This window comes from Pelodiscus sinensis, chromosome 6, assembly GCF_052426305.1.
Source record: "Pelodiscus sinensis isolate ZL-2025 chromosome 6, ASM5242630v1, whole genome shotgun sequence".
NCBI classification, from domain to species: domain Eukaryota; kingdom Metazoa; phylum Chordata; order Testudines; family Trionychidae; genus Pelodiscus; species Pelodiscus sinensis.
In genome coordinates this window covers 131,767,162-131,785,540 of record NC_143057.1, presented here as the reverse complement: position 1 = coordinate 131,785,540, position 18,379 = coordinate 131,767,162, and the positions used below count along the sequence as shown (strand labels likewise).

The 18,379-nt window shown below is 76.2% G+C and overlaps 1 protein-coding gene across 1 annotated transcript in view; it reads right to left on the bottom strand.

The window, feature by feature from the left end:
• TLN1 (talin 1) overlaps positions 1-18,379 on the bottom strand; it is a 215,220-nt gene that overhangs the window by 136,629 nt on the left and 60,212 nt on the right. Inside the window, 4 exon segments of the mRNA XM_089779522.1 lie at positions 1,351-1,559; positions 14,020-14,128; positions 14,414-14,527; positions 16,314-16,494. Coding sequence (XP_089635648.1) covers positions 1,351-1,559; positions 14,020-14,128; positions 14,414-14,527; positions 16,314-16,494 — 613 coding nt within the window.

The following is an 18,379-nucleotide window of genomic DNA, read 5'->3' as shown; positions in this document are numbered from 1 at the left end:
CCCCCAACGCCCCCTCCACGCCCCACTGCCCCCCCATCGCCCCCGCCCCCCCATCGCCCCCTCGGCCCCCCATCGCCCCCTCGGCCCCACTGCCCCCCCATCGCCCTCGGCCCCACTGCCCCCCCATCGCCCCCGCCCCCACATCGCCCACTCGGCCCCACTGTCCCCCAACGCCCCCTCCACGCCCCACTGCCCCCCCATCGCCCCCGCCCCCCCATCGCCCCCGCCCCCACATCGCCCACTCGGCCCCACTGTCCCCCAACGCCCCCTCCACGCCCCACTGCCCCCCATCGCCCCCGCCCCCCCCATCGCCCCCGCCCCCACATCGCCCCCTCGGCCCCACTGCCCCCCCATCGCCCCCGCCCCCACATCACCCCCTCGGCCCCACTGCCCCCCCATCGCCCTCTCCGCCCCACTGCCCCCCCATCGCCCCCGCCCCCACATCACCCCCTCGGCCCCACTGCCCCCCCATCGCCCCCACCCCCACATCGCCCACTCGGCCCCACTGTCCCCCAACGCCCCCTCCACGCCCCACTGCCCCCCCATCGCCCCCTCGCCCCCACTGCCCCCCCATCACCCCCGCTCCCACATCGCCCACTCGGCCCCACTGCTCCCCAACGCCCCCTCCGCCCCACTGCCCCCACATCGCTCCCGTCCAAACATCGCCCCCTCGGCCCCACTGCCCCCCCATCACCCCCATCTAAACATCGCCCCCTCGGCCCCACTGCCCCCCAACGCCCCCTCCACCCCCGTCCAAACAGCGCCCCCTCCGCCCCACTGCCCCCCCATCGCCCCCTCGGCCCCACTGCCCCCCCATCGCCCCCACCCCCACATCGCCCCCTCCGCCCCACTGCCCCCCCATCACCCCCACCCCCACATCGCCCCCTCCGCCCCACTGCCCCCCCATCACCCCCATCTAAACATCGCCCCCTCGGCCCCACTGCCCCCCAACACCCCCTCCACCCCCATCCAAACAGCGCCCCCTCCGCCCCACTGCCCCCCCATCGCCCTCACCGCCCCATCGCCCCCGCCCCCACATCGCCCCCTTTGCCCCACTGCCCCATCGCCCTCACCGCCCCATCGCCCCCACCCCCACATCGCCCCCTCCGCCCCACTGCCCCCCCATCGCCCTCACCGCCCCACTGCCCCCCCATCGCCCCCTCCGCCCCATTGTCCCCCAACGCCCCCTCCGCCCCCCTGCCCAAACATCGCTCTCTCTGCCCCACATCAACCCCCATCCCCCCCACTGTCCCCAAATCATCCCCCGTCCCATCGCCCTCTCCACACCCCTGCCCAAACATCGCCCCCGCCCCACTGTTCCCATATCACCCCCACCCTCGCCCCACACACCTCCACACTGGCGGGCTGCGCAGTTTTCAGCAGGTCGGAGACGGCGCTGGCCAGGTTCTTGGCTGCCTGCAGCAGCTGCCGCCCGTTCCCCCCTTCGTCCTCCATGAGCGCAGCCAGCAGCTTGACGCCCTTGGACATCTCGGTCAGGTTGGAAGAGATGGTGGTGACGGCGCAGCCCACGGCCGTGTAATCCGTATCCGCGGGATCCCCTGCACAGAGAGGGCAGGAGTAGGGCGAGGGCAGGGACAGCGTCCGGGGATACTCTCACGGCGCAGGGCGAGGGCAGGGACAGCGCTCGGGGCCGGGGATACTCTCACGGCGCAGGGCGAGGGCAGGGACAGCGCCCGGGGCCGGGGATACTCTCACGGCGCAGGGCGAGGGCAGGGACAGCGCCCGGGGATACTCTCACGGCGCAGGGCGAGGGCAGGGACAGCGCCCGGGGCCGGGGACACTCTCACGGCGCAGGGCGAGGGCAGGGACAGCGCCCGGGGATACTCTCACGGCGCAGGCGAGTGGCAGGGACAGCGCCCGGGGCCGGGGATACTCTCACGGCGCAGGGCGAGGGCAGGGACAGCGCCCGGGGATACTCTCACGGCGCAGGGCGAGGGCAGGGACAGCGCCCGGGGATACTCTCACGGCCCAGGGCGAGGGCAGGGACAGCGCCCGGGGCCGGGGATACTCTCACGGCGCAGGGCGAGGGCAGGGACAGCGCCCGGGGATACTCTCACGGCGCAGGGCGAGGGCAGGGACAGCGCCCGGGGATACTCTCACGGCGCAGGGCGAGGGCAGGGACAGCGCCCGGGGATACTCTCACGGCGCAGGGCGAGGGCAGGGACAGCGCCCGGGGATACTCTCACGGCGCAGGGCGAGGGCAGGGACAGCGCCCGGGGATACTCTCACGGCGCAGGGCGAGGGCAGGGACAGCGCCCGGGGATACTCTCACGGCGCAGGGCGAGTGGCAGGGACAGCGCCCGGGGCCGGGGATACTCTCACGGCGCAGGGCGAGTGGCAGGGACAGCGCCCGGGGATACTCTCACGGCGCAGGGCGAGTGGCAGGGACAGCGCCCGGGGCCGGGGATACTCTCACGGCGCAGGGCGAGTGGCAGGGACAGCGCCCGGGGCCGGGGATACTCTCACGGCGCAGGGCGAGGGCAGGGACAGCGCCCGGGGATACTCTCACGGCGCAGGGCGAGGGCAGGGACAGCGCCCGGGGATACTCTCACGGCGCAGGGCGAGGGCAGGGACAGCGCCCGGGGATACTCTCACGGCGCAGGGCGAGTGGCAGGGACAGCGCCCGGGGATACTCTCATGGCGCAGGGCGAGGGCAGGGACAGCGCCCGGGGCCGGGGACACTCTCACGGCGCAGGGCGAGGGCAGGGACAGCGCCCGGGGCCGGGGATACTCTCACGGCGCAGGGCGAGGGCAGGGACAGCGCCCGGGGCCGGGGATACTCTCACGGCGCAGGGCGAGGGCAGGGACAGCGCCCGGGGCCGGGGATACTCTCACGGCGCAGGGCGAGGGCAGGGACAGCGCCCGGGCCCGGGGATACTCTCACGGCGTAGGGCGAGGGCAGGGACAGCGCCCGGGGCCGGGGATACTCTCACGGCGCAGGGCGAGGGCAGGGACAGCGCCCGGGGATACTCTCACGGCGCAGGGCGAGGGCAGGGACAGCGCCCGGGGATACTCTCACGGCGCAGGGCGAGGGCAGGGACAGCGCCTGGGGATACTCTCACGGCGCAGGGCGAGGGCAGGGACAGCGCCCGGGGCCGGGGACACTCTCATGGCGCAGGGCGAGGGCAGGGACAGCGCCCGGGGCCGGGGATACTCTCACGGCGCAGGGCGAGTGGCAGGGACAGCGCCCGGGGCCGGGGATACTCTCACGGCGCAGGGCGAGTGGCAGGGACAGCGCCCGGGGATACTCTCACGGCGCAGGGCGAGGGCAGGGACAGCGCCCGGGGCCGGGGATACTCTCACGGCGCAGGGCGAGTGGCAGGGACAGCGCCCGGGGCCGGGGATACTCTCACGGCGCAGGCGAGCGGCAGGGACAGCGCTCGGGGCCAGGGACACTCTCACGGCGCAGGCGAGCGGCAGGGACAGCGCTCGGGGCCAGGGACACTCTCACGGCGCAGGGCGAGTGGCAGGGACAGCGCCCGGGGCCGGGGATACTCTCACGGCGCAGGCGAGTGGCAGGGACAGCGCCCGGGGCCGGGGATACTCTCACGGCGCAGGGCGAGTGGCAGGGACAGCGCCCGGGGCCGGGGATACTCTCACGGCGCAGGCGAGTGGCAGGGACAGCGCCCGGGGGCCGGGGATACTCTCACGGCGCAGGCGAGTGGCAGGGACAGCGCCTGGGGCCGGGGATACTCTCACGGCGCAGGCGAGCGGCAGGGACAGCGCCCGGGGATACTCTCACGGCGCAGGGCGAGGGCAGGGACAGCGCCCGGGGCCGGGGATACTCTCACGGCGCAGGGCGAGGGCAGGGACAGCGCCCGGGGCCGGGGATACTCTCACGGCGCAGGGCGAGGGCAGGGACAGCGCCCGGGGCCGGGGATACTCTCACGGCGCAGGGCGAGGGCAGGGACAGCGCCCGGGGCCGGGGATACTCTCACGGCGCAGGCGAGCGGCCGGGACAACGCCCGGGGCCGGGGACACTCTCACGGCGCAGGGCGAGGGCAGGGACAGCGCCCGGGGCTGGGGATACTCTCACGGCGCAGGGCGAGGGCAGGGACAGCGCCCGGGGCCGGGGATACTCTCACGGCGCAGGGCGAGGGCAGGGACAGCGCCCGGGGCCGGGGATACTCTCACGGCGCAGGGCGAGGGCAGGGACAGCGCCCGGGGCCGGGGACACTCTCACGGCGCAGGGCGAGGGCAGGGACAGCGCCCGGGGCCGGGGATACTCTCACGGCGCAGGGCGAGTGGCAGGGACAGCGCCCGGGGCCGGGGATACTCTCACGGCGCAGGGCGAGGGCAGGGACAGCGCCCGGGGCCGGGGATACTCTCATGGCGTAGGGCGAGGGCAGGGACAGCGCCCGGGGATACTCTCACGGCGCAGGCGAGCGGCAGGGACAGCGCCCGGGGATACTCTCACGGCGCAGGGCGAGGGCAGGGACAGCGCCCGGGGCCGGGGATACTCTCACGGCGCAGGGCGAGGGCAGGGACAGCGCCCGGGGCCGGGGATACTCTCACGGCGCAGGGCGAGGGCAGGGACAGCGCCCGGGGATACTCTCACGGCGCAGGGCGAGGGCAGGGACAGCGCCCGGGAATACTCTCACGGCGCAGGGCGAGGGCAGGGACAGCGCCCGGGGCCGGGGATACTCTCACGGCGCAGGGCGAGGGCAGGGACAGCGCCCGGGGCCGGGGATACTCTCACGGCGCAGGGCGAGGGCAGGGACAGCGCCCGGGGCCGGGGATACTCTCACGGCGCAGGGCGAGGGCAGGGACAGCGCCCGGGGCCGGGGATACTCTCACGGCGCAGGGCGAGTGGCAGGGACAGCGCCCGGGGCCGGGGATACTCTCACGGCGCAGGGCGAGGGCAGGGACAGCGCCCGGGGCCGGGGATACTCTCACGGCGCAGGGCGAGGGCAGGGACAGCGCCCGGGGCCGGGGATACTCTCACGGCGCAGGGCGAGGGCAGGGACAGCGCCCGGGGGCCGGGGATACTCTCACGGCGCAGGCGAGCGGCAGGGACAGCGCCCGGGGCCGGGGATACTCTCACGGCGTAGGGCGAGGGCAGGGACAGCGCTCGGGGCTGGGGATACTCTCACGGCGTAGGGCGAGGGCAGGGACAGCGCCCGGGGATACTCTCACGGCGCAGGCGAGCGGCAGGGACAGCGCCCGGAGATACTCTCACGGCGCAGGGCGAGGGCAGGGACAGCGCCCGGGGCTGGGGATACTCTCACGGCGCAGGGCGAGGGCAGGGACAGCGCCCGGGGCCGGGGATACTCTCACGGCGCAGGGCGAGTGGCAGGGACAGCGCCCGGGGCCGGGGATACTCTCACGGCGCAGGGCGAGGGCAGGGACAGCGCCCGGGGCCGGGGATACTCTCACGGCGCAGGGCGAGGGCAGGGACAGCGCCCGGGGATACTCTCACGGCGCAGGGCGAGTGGCAGGGACAGCGCCCGGGGCCGGGGACACTCTCACGGCGCAGGGCGAGGGCAGGGACAGCGCCCGGGGCCGGGGATACTCTCACGGCGCAGGGTGAGGGCAGGGACAGCGCCCGGGGCCGGGGATACTCTCACGGCGCAGGGCGAGGGCAGGGACAGCGCCCGGGGATACTCTCACGGCGCAGGGCGAGTGGCAGGGACAGCGCCCGGGGCCGGGGATACTCTCACGGCGCAGGGCGAGGGCAGGGACAGCTCCCGGGGCCGGGGATACTCTCACGGCGCAGGCGAGCGGCCGGGACAACGCCCGGGGCCGGGGACACTCTCACGGCGCAGGGCGAGGGCAGGGACAGCGCCCGGGGCCGGGGATACTCTCACGGCGCAGGGCGAGGGCAGGGACAGCACCCGGGGCCGGAGATACTCTCACGGCGCAGGGCGAGGGCAGGGACAGCGCCCGGGGCCGGGGATACTCTCACGGCGCAGGGCGAGGGCAGGGACAGCGCCCGGGGATACTCTCACGGCCCAGGGCGAGGGCAGGGACAGCGCCCGGGGCCGGGGATACTCTCACGGCGCAGGGCGAGGGCAGGGACAGCGCCCGGGGCCGGGGATACTCTCACGGCGCAGGGCGAGGGCAGGGACAGCGCCCGGGGATACTCTCACGGCGCAGGGCGAGTGGCAGGGACAGCGCCCGGGGCCGGGGATACTCTCACGGCGCAGGGCGAGGGCAGGGACAGCGCCCGGGGATACTCTCACGGCGCAGGGCGAGGGCAGGGACAGCGCCCGGGGCCAGGGACACTCTCACGGCGCAGGGCGAGGGCAGGGACAGCGCCCGGGGATACTCTCACGGCGCAGGCGAGCGGCAGGGACAGCGCTCGGGGCCAGGGACACTCTCACGGCGCAGGGCGAGGGCAGGGACAGCGCCCGGGGATACTCTCACGGCGCAGGGCGAGGGCAGGGACAGCGCCCGGGGCCGGGGATACTCTCACGGCGCAGGCGAGCGGCAGGGACAGCGCCCGGGGATACTCTCACGGCGCAGGGCGAGTGGCAGGGACAGCGCCCGGGGCCGGGGATACTCTCACGGCGCAGGCGAGTGGCAGGGACAGCGCCCGGGGCCGGGGATACTCTCACGGCGCAGGGCGAGGGCAGGGACAGCGCCCGGGGCCGGGGATACTCTCACGGCGCAGGGCGAGGGCAGGGACAGCGCCCGGGGCCGGGGATACTCTCACGGCGCAGGGCGAGGGCAGGGACAGCGCCCGGGGCCGGGGATACTCTCACGGCGCAGGGCGAGTGGCAGGGACAGCGCCCGGGGCCGGGGATACTCTCACGGCGCAGGCGAGCGGCAGGGACAGCGCTCGGGGCCAGGGATACTCTCACGGCGCAGGCGAGCGGCAGGGACAGCGCCCGGGGCCGGGGATACTCTCACGGCGCAGGCGAGCGGCAGGGACAGCGCCCGGGGATACTCTCACGGCGTAGGGCGAGGGCAGGGACAGCGCCCGGGGCCGGGGATACTCTCACGGCGCAGGGCGAGGGCAGGGACAGCGCCCGGGGATACTCTCACGGCGCAGGGCGAGGGCAGGGACAGCGCCCGGGGATACTCTCACGGCGCAGGGCGAGTGGCAGGGACAGCGCCCGGGGATACTCTCACGGCGCAGGGCGAGGGCAGGGACAGCGCCCGGGGCCGGGGATACTCTCACGGCGCAGGGCGAGTGGCAGGGACAGCGCCCGGGGATACTCTCACGGCGCAGGGCGAGGGCAGGGACAGCGCCCGGGGCCGGGGATACTCTCACGGCGCAGGGCGAGTGGCAGGGACAGCGCCCGGGGATACTCTCACGGCGCAGGGCGAGGGCAGGGACAGCGCCCGGGGCCGGGGATACTCTCACGGCGCAGGGCGAGGGCAGGGACAGCGCCCGGGGCCGGGGATACTCTCACGGCGCAGGCGAGCGGCCGGGACAACGCCCGGGGCCGGGGACACTCTCACGGCGCAGGGCGAGTGGCAGGGACAGCGCCCGGGGCCAGGGATACTCTCACGGCGCAGGGCGAGTGGCAGGGACAGCGCCCGGGGCCAGGGATACTCTCACGGCGCAGGGCGAGTGGCAGGGACAGCGCCCGGGGCCGGGGATACTCTCACGGCGTAGGGCGAGGGCAGGGACAGCGCTCGGGGCTGGGGATACTCTCACGGCGTAGGGCGAGGGCAGGGACAGCGCCCGGGGATACTCTCACGGCGCAGGCGAGCGGCAGGGACAGCGCCCGGGGATACTCTCACGGCGCAGGGCGAGGGCAGGGACAGCGCTCGGGGCTGGGGATACTCTCACGGCGCAGGGCGAGGGCAGGGACAGCGCCCGGGGCCGGGGATACTCTCACGGCGCAGGGCGAGGGCAGGGACAGCGCCCGGGGCCGGGGATACTCTCACGGCGCAGGGCGAGGGCAGGGACAGCGCCCGGGGCCGGGGATACTCTCACGGCGCAGGGCGAGTGGCAGGGACAGCGCCCGGGGCCGGGGATACTCTCACGGCGCAGGCGAGTGGCAGGGACAGCGCCCGGGGCCGGGGATACTCTCACGGCGTAGGGCGAGGGCAGGGACAGCACCCGGGGCCGGGGATACTCTCACGGCGCAGGGCGAGGGCAGGGACAGCGCCGGGGGATACTCTCACGGCGTAGGGCGAGGGCAGGGACAGCGCCCGGGGATACTCTCACGGCGCAGGCGAGCGGCAGGGACAGCGCCCGGGGATACTCTCACGGCGCAGGGCGAGGGCAGGGACAGTGCTCGGGGCTGGGGATACTCTCACGGCGCAGGGCGAGGGCAGGGACAGCGCCCGGGGATACTCTCACGGCGCAGGGCGAGTGGCAGGGACAGCGCCCGGGGCCGGGGACACTCTCACGGCGCAGGGCGAGGGCAGGGACAGCGCCCGGGGCCGGGGATACTCTCACGGCGCAGGGCGAGGGCAGGGACAGCGCTCGGGGCCGGGGATACTCTCACGGCGCAGGGCGAGGGCAGGGACAGCGCTCGGGGCCGGGGATACTCTCACGGCGCAGGGCGAGTGGCAGGGACAGCGCCCGGGGATACTCTCACGGCGCAGGGCGAGGGCAGGGACAGCACCCGGGGCCGGAGATACTCTCACGGCGCAGGGCGAGGGCAGGGACAGCGCCCGGGGCCGGGGATACTCTCACGGCGCAGGGCGAGGGCAGGGACAGCGCCCGGGGATACTCTCACGGCGCAGGGCGAGTGGCAGGGACAGCGCCCGGGGCCGGGGATACTCTCACGGCGCAGGCGAGCGGCAGGGACAGCGCTCGGGGCCAGGGACACTCTCACGGCGCAGGCGAGCGGCAGGGACAGCGCCCGGGGATACTCTCACGGCGCAGGGCGAGTGGCAGGGACAGCGCCCGGGGATACTCTCACGGCGCAGGGCGAGGGCAGGGACAGCGCCCGGGGCCGGGGATACTCTCACGGCGCAGGGCGAGGGCAGGGACAGCGTCCGGGGATACTCTCACGGCCCAGGGCGAGGGCAGGGACAGCGCCCGGGGCCGGGGATACTCTCACGGCGCAGGGCGAGGGCAGGGACAGCGCCCGGGGCCGGGGATACTCTCACGGCGCAGGGCGAGGGCAGGGACAGCGCCCGGGGCCGGGGATACTCTCACGGCGCAGGCGAGCGGCAGGGACAGCGCCCGGGGATACTCTCACGGCGCAGGGCGAGTGGCAGGGACAGCGCCCGGGGCCGGGGATACTCTCACGGCGCAGGCGAGTGGCAGGGACAGCGCCCGGGGATACTCTCACGGCACAGGGCGAGGGCAGGGACAGCGCCCGGGGCCGGGGATACTCTCACGGCGCAGGGCGAGGGCAGGGACAGCGCCCGGGGCCGGGGATACTCTCACGGCGCAGGGCGAGGGCAGGGACAGCGCCCGGGGCCGGGGATACTCTCACGGCGCAGGGCGAGTGGCAGGGACAGCGCCCGGGGCCGGGGATACTCTCACGGCGCAGGCGAGCGGCAGGGACAGCGCCCGGGGATACTCTCACGGCGCAGGCGAGCGGCAGGGACAGCGCTCGGGGCCAGGGATACTCTCACGGCGCAGGCGAGCGGCGGGGACAGCGCTCGGGGCCGGGGATACTCTCACGGCGCAGGCGAGCGGCAGGGACAGCGCCCGGGGCCGGGGATACTCTCACGGCGCAGGCGAGTGGCAGGGACAGCGCCCGGGGCCGGGGATACTCTCACGGCGCAGGCGAGCGGCAGGGACAGCGCTCGGGGCCAGGGACACTCTCACGGCGTAGGGCGAGTGGCAGGGACAGCGCCCGGGGATACTCTCACGGCGCAGGGCGAGGGCAGGGACAGCGCCCGGGGCCGGGGATACTCTCACGGCGCAGGGCGAGGGCAGGGACAGCGCCCGGGGCCGGGGATACTCTCACGGCGCAGGGCGAGGGCAGGGACAGCGCCCGGGGCCGGGGATACTCTCACGGCGCAGGGCGAGGGCAGGGACAGCGCCCGGGGATACTCTCACGGCGCAGGGCGAGGGCAGGGACAGCGCCCGGGGATACTCTCACGGCGCAGGGCGAGGGCAGGGACAGCGCCTGGGGATACTCTCACGGCGCAGGGCGAGGGCAGGGACAGCGCCCGGGGCCGGGGATACTCTCACGGCGCAGGGCGAGGGCAGGGACAGCGCCCGGGGATACTCTCACGGCGCAGGGCGAGTGGCAGGGACAGCGCCCGGGGCCGGGGATACTCTCACGGCGCAGGGCGAGTGGCAGGGACAGCGCCCGGGGATACTCTCACGGCGCAGGGCGAGGGCAGGGACAGCGCCCGGGGCCGGGGATACTCTCACGGCGCAGGGCGAGTGGCAGGGACAGCGCCCGGGGATACTCTCACGGCGCAGGGCGAGGGCAGGGACAGCGCCCGGGGCCGGGGATACTCTCACGGCGCAGGGCGAGGGCAGGGACAGCGCCCGGGGCCGGGGATACTCTCACGGCGCAGGCGAGCGGCCGGGACAACGCCCGGGGCCGGGGACACTCTCACGGCGCAGGGCGAGTGGCAGGGACAGCGCCCGGGGCCAGGGATACTCTCACGGCGCAGGGCGAGTGGCAGGGACAGCGCCCGGGGCCGGGGATACTCTCACGGCGCAGGGCGAGTGGCAGGGACAGCGCCCGGGGCCGGGGATACTCTCACGGCGTAGGGCGAGGGCAGGGACAGCGCTCGGGGCTGGGGATACTCTCACGGCGTAGGGCGAGGGCAGGGACAGCGCCCGGGGATACTCTCACGGCGCAGGCGAGCGGCAGGGACAGCGCCCGGGGATACTCTCACGGCGCAGGGCGAGGGCAGGGACAGCGCCCGGGGATACTCTCACGGCGCAGGGCGAGGGCAGGGACAGCGCCCGGGGATACTCTCACGGCGCAGGCGAGCGGCAGGGACAGCGCCCGGGGATACTCTCACGGCGCAGGGCGAGGGCAGGGACAGCGCTCGGGGCTGGGGATACTCTCACGGCGCAGGGCGAGGGCAGGGACAGCGCCCGGGGATACTCTCACGGCGCAGGGCGAGGGCAGGGACAGCGCCCGGGGCCGGGGATACTCTCACGGCGCAGGGCGAGGGCAGGGACAGCGCCCGGGGCCGGGGATACTCTCACGGCGCAGGGCGAGGGCAGGGACAGCGCCCGGGGATACTCTCACGGCGCAGGGCGAGGGCAGGGACAGCGCCCGGGGCCGGGGATACTCTCACGGCGCAGGGCGAGTGGCAGGGACAGCGCCCGGGGCCGGGGATACTCTCACGGCGCAGGCGAGTGGCAGGGACAGCGCCCGGGGCCGGGGATACTCTCACGGCGTAGGGCGAGGGCAGGGACAGCGCCCGGGGCCGGGGATACTCTCACGGCGCAGGGCGAGGGCAGGGACAGCGCCCGGGGATACTCTCACGGCGTAGGGCGAGGGCAGGGACAGCGCCCGGGGATACTCTCACGGCGCAGGCGAGCGGCAGGGACAGCGCCCGGGGATACTCTCACGGCGCAGGCGAGCGGCAGGGACAGCGCCCGGGGATACTCTCACGGTGCAGGGCGAGGGCAGGGACAGCGCCCGGGGCCGGGGATACTCTCACGGCGCAGGGCGAGGGCAGGGACAGCGCCCGGGGATACTCTCACGGCGCAGGGCGAGTGGCAGGGATAGCGCCCGGGGCCGGGGACACTCTCACGGCGCAGGGCGAGGGCAGGGACAGCGCCCGGGGCCGGGGATACTCTCACGGCGCAGGGCGAGGGCAGGGACAGCGCTCGGGGCCGGGGATACTCTCACGGCGCAGGGCGAGGGCAGGGACAGCGCTCGGGGCCGGGGATACTCTCACGGCGCAGGGCGAGTGGCAGGGACAGCGCCCGGGGATACTCTCACGGCGCAGGGCGAGGGCAGGGACAGCACCCGGGGCCGGAGATACTCTCACGGCGCAGGGCGAGGGCAGGGACAGCGCCCGGGGCCGGGGATACTCTCACGGCGCAGGGCGAGGGCAGGGACAGCGCCCGGGGATACTCTCACGGCCCAGGGCGAGGGCAGGGACAGCGCCCGGGGCCGGGGATACTCTCACGGCGCAGGGCGAGTGGCAGGGACAGCGCCCGGGGCCGGGGATACTCTCACGGTGCAGGCGAGCGGCAGGGACAGCGCTCGGGGCCAGGGACACTCTCACGGCGCAGGCGAGCGGCAGGGACAGCGCCCGGGGATACTCTCACGGCGCAGGGCGAGTGGCAGGGACAGCGCCCGGGGATACTCTCACGGCGCAGGGCGAGGGCAGGGACAGCGCCCGGGGCCGGGGATACTCTCACGGCGCAGGGCGAGGGCAGGGACAGCGCCCGGGGCCGGGGATACTCTCACGGCGCAGGGCGAGGGCAGGGACAGCGCCCGGGGATACTCTCACGGCGCAGGGCGAGTGGCAGGGACAGCGCCCGGGGCCGGGGATACTCTCACGGCGCAGGCGAGCGGCAGGGACAGCGCCCGGGGCCAGGGACACTCTCACGGCGCAGGCGAGCGGCAGGGACAGCGCTCGGGGCCAGGGACACTCTCACGGCGCAGGGCGAGAGGCAGGGACAGCGCCCGGGGCCGGGGATACTCTCACGGCGCAGGCGAGTGGCAGGGACAGCGCCCGGGGCCGGGGATACTCTCACGGCGCAGGGCGAGTGGCAGGGACAGCGCCCGGGGCCGGGGATACTCTCACGGCGCAGGGCGAGTGGCAGGGACAGCGCCCGGGGCCGGGGATACTCTCACGGCGCAGGCGAGTGGCAGGGACAGCGCCCGGGGGCCGGGGATACTCTCACGGCGCAGGCGAGCGGCAGGGACAGCGCCCGGGGATACTCTCACGGCGCAGGCGAGCGGCAGGGACAGCGCTCGGGGCCAGGGATACTCTCACGGTGCAGGCGAGCGGCAGGGACAGCGCTCGGGGCCAGGGATACTCTCACGGCGCAGGCGAGCGGCAGGGACAGCGCTCGGGGCCACGGATACTCTCACGGCGCAGGCGAGCGGCAGGGACAGCGCTCGGGGCCAGGGATACTCTCACAGCGCAGGCGAGTGGCAGGGACAGCGCCCGGGGCCGGGGATACTCTCACGGCGCAGGCGAGCGGCAGGGACAGCGCTCGGGGCCAGGGACACTCTCACGGCGCAGGCGAGTGGCAGGGACAGCGCCCGGGGCCGGGGATACTCTCACGGCGCAGGCGAGCGGCAGGGACAGCGCCCGGGGCCCGGGATACTCTCACGGCGCAGGGCGAGTGGCAGGGACAGCGCCCGGGGGCCGGGGATACTCTCACGGCGCAGGCGAGCGGCAGGGACAGCGCCCGGGGCCGGGGATACTCTCACGGCGCAGGGCGAGTGGCAGGGACAGCTCCCGGGGGCCGGGGATACTCTCACGGCGCAGGCGAGTGGCAGGGACAGCGCCCGGGGATACTCTCACGGCCCAGGGCGAGGGCAGGGACAGCACCCGGGGATACTCTCACGGCGCAGGGCGAGGGCAGGGACAGCACCCGGGGATACTCTCACGGCGCAGGCGAGCGGCAGGGACAGCGCCCGGGGCCCGGGATACTCTCACGGCGCAGGGCGAGTGGCAGGGACAGCGCCCGGGGGCCGGGGATACTCTCACGGCGCAGGCGAGCGGCAGGGACAGCGCCCGGGGCCGGGGATACTCTCACGGCGCAGGGCGAGTGGCAGGGACAGCTCCCGGGGGCCGGGGATACTCTCACGGCGCAGGCGAGTGGCAGGGACAGCGCCCGGGGATACTCTCACGGCCCAGGGCGAGGGCAGGGACAGCGCCCGGGGCCGGGGATACTCTCACGGCGCAGGCGAGCGGCAGGGACAGCGCCCGGGGCCGGGGATACTCTCACGGCGCAGGGCGAGGGCAGGGACAGCGCCCGGGGATACTCTCACGGCGCAGGGCGAGTGGCAGGGACAGCGCCCGGGGCCGGGGATACTCTCACGGCGCAGGGCGAGTGGCAGGGACAGCGCCCGGGGATACTCTCACGGCGCAGGCGAGCAGCCGCGTGCGGGGGGGAGGGAGCCGGGTTGCTAGGGCCCCAGGGGCACAGAGCCCTGGCGACAGGGCTGAGGGCAGGTCCCGCCGCCCGGGACACACCTGCGGTCAGGTTCACCACGGAGGCCGTGCCGGCGGTGATGGCGTCCACCTGCGAGTGGATCTCGTGCTTGGACTCGTCCATCTTGTTCTTGCGCCAGGCTTTGGAAGCCTGCGGGAGGGAAGGCAGAGTCAGCAGGGCCCAGCCCGGGCAGCCCGCCCTCCGGCTCCTCCCTCGGGGCCTGGCACTGCCCGCTGCCGACCAGCAGGCCCCGTGTGACCGTGCGGCACGAGGGCCCCAGGCCCGCCCCCCATGGGACACACGTCCGGGCACATGCCACTCCCGGGGGCCTGGCCCCTCCTCCCCGGGGCCTGGCCCCTCCTCCCCGGGGGCAGACGATTCCCAGAGCAGGCCCCCCCGCAGCCCGGCCTGGCGGGGGGGGAGTCAGGCACTCACGGCGTCCTGCCCCAGGGGCGGCAGCGTCTCAAAGTCATCCAGGGTGGCCTGCGCGGCGTGCACGGCCTGCATGCTGGAGTTGATGGTGCCCGTCAGGGCCTGCTGGGCCGAGGTCTGCAAGGGAGGAGGAGGGGGGTGAGGGCGAGGAGGGGCCGGGCCCTTCCCCTCGGGAGCCTCGGGGGCTTCTGCAGAGCGCGCATGGCAGCTAAGCTGCAGGTCCACTGTCCTGGGAGGACACGCCCCCAGGCCGGCCAGAGTCCCGCCTCCAGACCGGCCAGAGCCCCGCCCCCGGGGCCAGCCAGGACCAAGCCAGGCCAGCCAGAGCCCCGCCTCCAGACCGGCCAGAGCCCTGCCCCCGGGGCCAGCCAGGACCAAGCGAGGCCAGCCAGAGCCCCGCCTCCAGACCGGCCAGAGCCCCGCCCCCGGGGCCAGCCAGGACCAAGCCAGGCCAGCCAGAGCCCCGCCCCCAGGGCCAGCCAGGACCAAGCCAGGCCAGCCAGAGTCCCGCCTCCAGACCGGCTGGAGCCCCGCCCCCGGGGCCAGCCAGGACCAAGCCAGGCCAGCCAGAGTCCTGCCTCCGGGGCCAGCCAGGACCAAGCCAGGCCAGCCAGAGCCCCGCCCCCAGGGCCAGCCAGGACCAAGCCAGGCCAGCCACAGTCCCGCCTCCAGACCGGCCAGAGCCCCGCCCCCGGGGCCAGCCAGGACCAAGCCAGGCCAGCCAGAGTCCCGCCCCCAGGGCCAGCCAGGACCAAGCCAGGCCAGCCAGAGTCCCGCCTCCAGACCGGCTGGAGCCCCGCCCCTGGGGCCAGCCAGGACCAAGCCAGGCCAGCCAGAGTCCCGCCCCTGGGGCCAGCCAGGACCAAGCCGGGCCGGCCAGAGCCCCGCCTCCAGACCGACCAGAGCCCCGCCGCCGGGGCCGGCCAGGACCAAGCCAGGCCAGCCAGAGCCCCGCCCCCAGGGCCAGCCAGGACCAAGCCAGGCCAGCCAGAGTCCCGCCTCCAGACCGGCTGGAGCCCCGCCCCCAGGGCCAGCCAGGACCAAGCGAGGCCAGCCAGAGCCCCGCCTCCAGACCGGCCAGAGCCCTGCCCCCGGGGCCAGCCAGGACCAAGCGAGGCCAGCCAGAGCCCCGCCTCCAGACCGGCCAGAGTCCCGCCCCCAGGGCCGGCCAGGACCAAGCCAGGCCAGCCAGAGCCCCGCCAGGACCAAGCCAGGCCAGCCAGAGCCCTGCCCCCGGGGCTGGTCAGGACCAAGCCAGGCCAGCCAGAGCCCCGCCCCCAGGGCCGGCCAGGACCAAGCCAGGCCAGCCAGAGTCCCGCCTCCAGACCAGCCAGAGCCCTGCCCCCGGGGCCAGCCAGGACCAAGCCAGGCCAGCCAGAGTCCCGCCTCCAGACCAGCCAGAGCCCTGCCCCAGGGGCCAGCCAGGACCAAGCCAGGCCAGCCCCTCCCACCGGGCCCTGCCTGCTGGACACCCCTGGGAGAAGAGGGCTGGGGTGTCTGAGCCCTGCACAGGGCCACAGGCGGCTCTGCTGGCCGCCCCTGGGCCAGAGAGGCACTAGGCCGCTGTTGGCCAGACTGTCCTGCCTCCCCTACGCCGCACCAGCTGGGTCCCCAGACTGAGCACAAGTGGGGCAGGCTGCCGAGCCAGGCCCAGGCAAAGCCCCTCCCCACACACGCCCGCTCAGGCCACCAGCGGGGCAGGGCCACGGGCGCGGAGCACCAGGTGGTGCACAGCCAGGGAGCTCAGGAGGAAGGAGAACTGGAGGGGTCCGCAGGCCGCTGGCCCTGGGGGCACCTCCCAGCACGGGGCAGCCGAGAGGGATGGGAAGGGTCTGCAGCGGGGATCTGGCGAGAGTGCGAACAGCTCAGGGGGACCGGCCCCCAGGCCGCCCTGCTCTCTTACCAGGGGGGGCATGTGCCCTCGATGCATCTGGCCGCTGGTGATCTGCTGCTGGGCCTGCGGCATGGTGCCCACCTGGAAGTTCTCCGGCCCGCCGGCCCCCGAGCGCATGATGGCCGGCAGGGCGACCGAGCCGTGCTCCACCTTGCCCACCCGGTTAAACTGCTGCTGCAGGACCGTGGACCTGCAACGGAGACAACCGCCAGCTCCGGCCCAGCTCCCGCCCCCCCCCGCCCTCCCGCCAGCTCCGGCCCAGCTCCCGGCCCGGCCGCGGACCCCCCACGGGTCCAATAGCTCACGGCCCCGCCCTCCCGCCAGCTCCGGCCCAGCTCCCGCCCCCGCCCTCCCGCCAGCTCCGGCCCAGCTCCCGGCCCGGCCGCGGACCCCCCACGGGTCCAATAGCTCACGGCCCCGCCCTCCCGCCAGCTCCGGCCCAGCTCCCGGCCCGGCCGCGGACCCCCCACGGGTCCAATAGCTCACGGCCCCACCCCCGCTCCCGCCCTCCCGCCAGCTCCAGCCCAGCTCCCGGCCCGGCCGCGGACCCCCCACGGGTCCAATAGCTCCCGGCCCCGCCCCCGCTCCCGCCCTCCCGCCAGCTCCGGCCCAGCTCCCGGCCCGGCCGCGGACCCCCCCATGGGTCCAATAGCTCCCGGCCCCGCCCCTGCTCCCGCCCTCCCGCCAGCTCCGGCCCAGCTCCCGGCCCGGCCGCGGACCCCCCCACGGGTCCAATAGCTAACGGCCCCCGCCCTCCCGCCAGCTCCGGTCCCCGCCCCTGCTCCCACCCCCGCGCCACCTCCTGCCCTCGGCCCCCGCCCCTGCTCCCGGCCCCGCCCTCGGCCCCCCCCCCGTCCCCACCCTCCCGCCACCTCCCGCCCTCGGCCCCCGCCCCTGCTCCCGGCCCCGCCCTCCCGCCACCTCCCGCCCTCGGCCCCCGCCCCCACCCTCCCGCCACCTCACGCCCTCGGCCCCCGCCCCCGTCCCCACCCTCCCGCCACCTCCCGCCCTCGGCCCCCGCCCCTGCTCCCGGCCCCGCCCTCCCGCCACCTCCCGCCCTCGGCCCCCGCCCCCACCCTCCCGCCACCTCACGCCCTCGGCCCCCGCCCCTGCTCCCAGCCCCGCCCTCCCGCCACCTCCCGCCCTCGGCCCCCGGCCCCGTCCCCACCCTCCCGCCACCTCACGCCCTCGGCCCCCGCCCCTGCTCCCGGCCCCGCCCTCCCGCCACCTCCCGCCCTCGGCCCCCGCCCCCGTCCCCACCCTCCCGCCACCTCACGCCCTCGGCCCCCGCCCCCGCTCCCGGCCCCGCCCTCCCGCCACCTCCCGCCCTCGGCCCCCGTCCCCGTCCCCACCCTCCCGCCACCTCACGCCCTCGGCCCCCGCCCCTGCTCCCGGCCCCGCCCTCCCGCCACCTCCCGCCCTCGGCCCCCGCCCCCGTCCCCACCCTCCCGCCACCTCACGCCCTCGGCCCCCCGCCCCCGCTCCCGGCCCCGCCCTCCCGCCACCTCCCGCCCTCGGCCCCCGTCCCCGTCCCCACCCTCCCGCCACCTCACGCCCTCGGCCCCCGCCCCTGCTCCCGGCCCCGCCCTCCCGCCACCTCCCGCCCTCGGCCCCCGCCCCCGTCCCCACCCTCCCGCCACCTCATGCCCTCGGCCCCCGCCCCTGCTCCCGGCCCCGTCCCCACCCTCCCGCCACCTCCCGCCCTCGGCCCCCGCCCCCGTCCCCACCCTCCCGCCACCTCACGCCCTCGGCCCCCGCCCCCGTCCCCACCCTCCCGCCACCTCACGCCCTCGGCCCCCGCCCCCGTCCCCACCCTCCCGCCACCTCATGCCCTCGGCCCCCGCCCTCCCGCCAGCTCCCGCCCTCGGCCCCAGCCCCTGCACCACCTCACGCCCTCGGCCCCCACCCCCGGCCCCGCCCTCCCGCCAGCTCCCGCCCTTGGCCCCCACCTTCAGCCCCCGCCCCGGCTCGTGCCTTCCAGCCCAGCTCTAGCCCCTACCCTCACCTCAGCTTGCGCCCTCCGGCCCCCTCCCCGCGCCCTCCGGCCCCCACTCCCTCTGGGCCCGTGTTGGTCT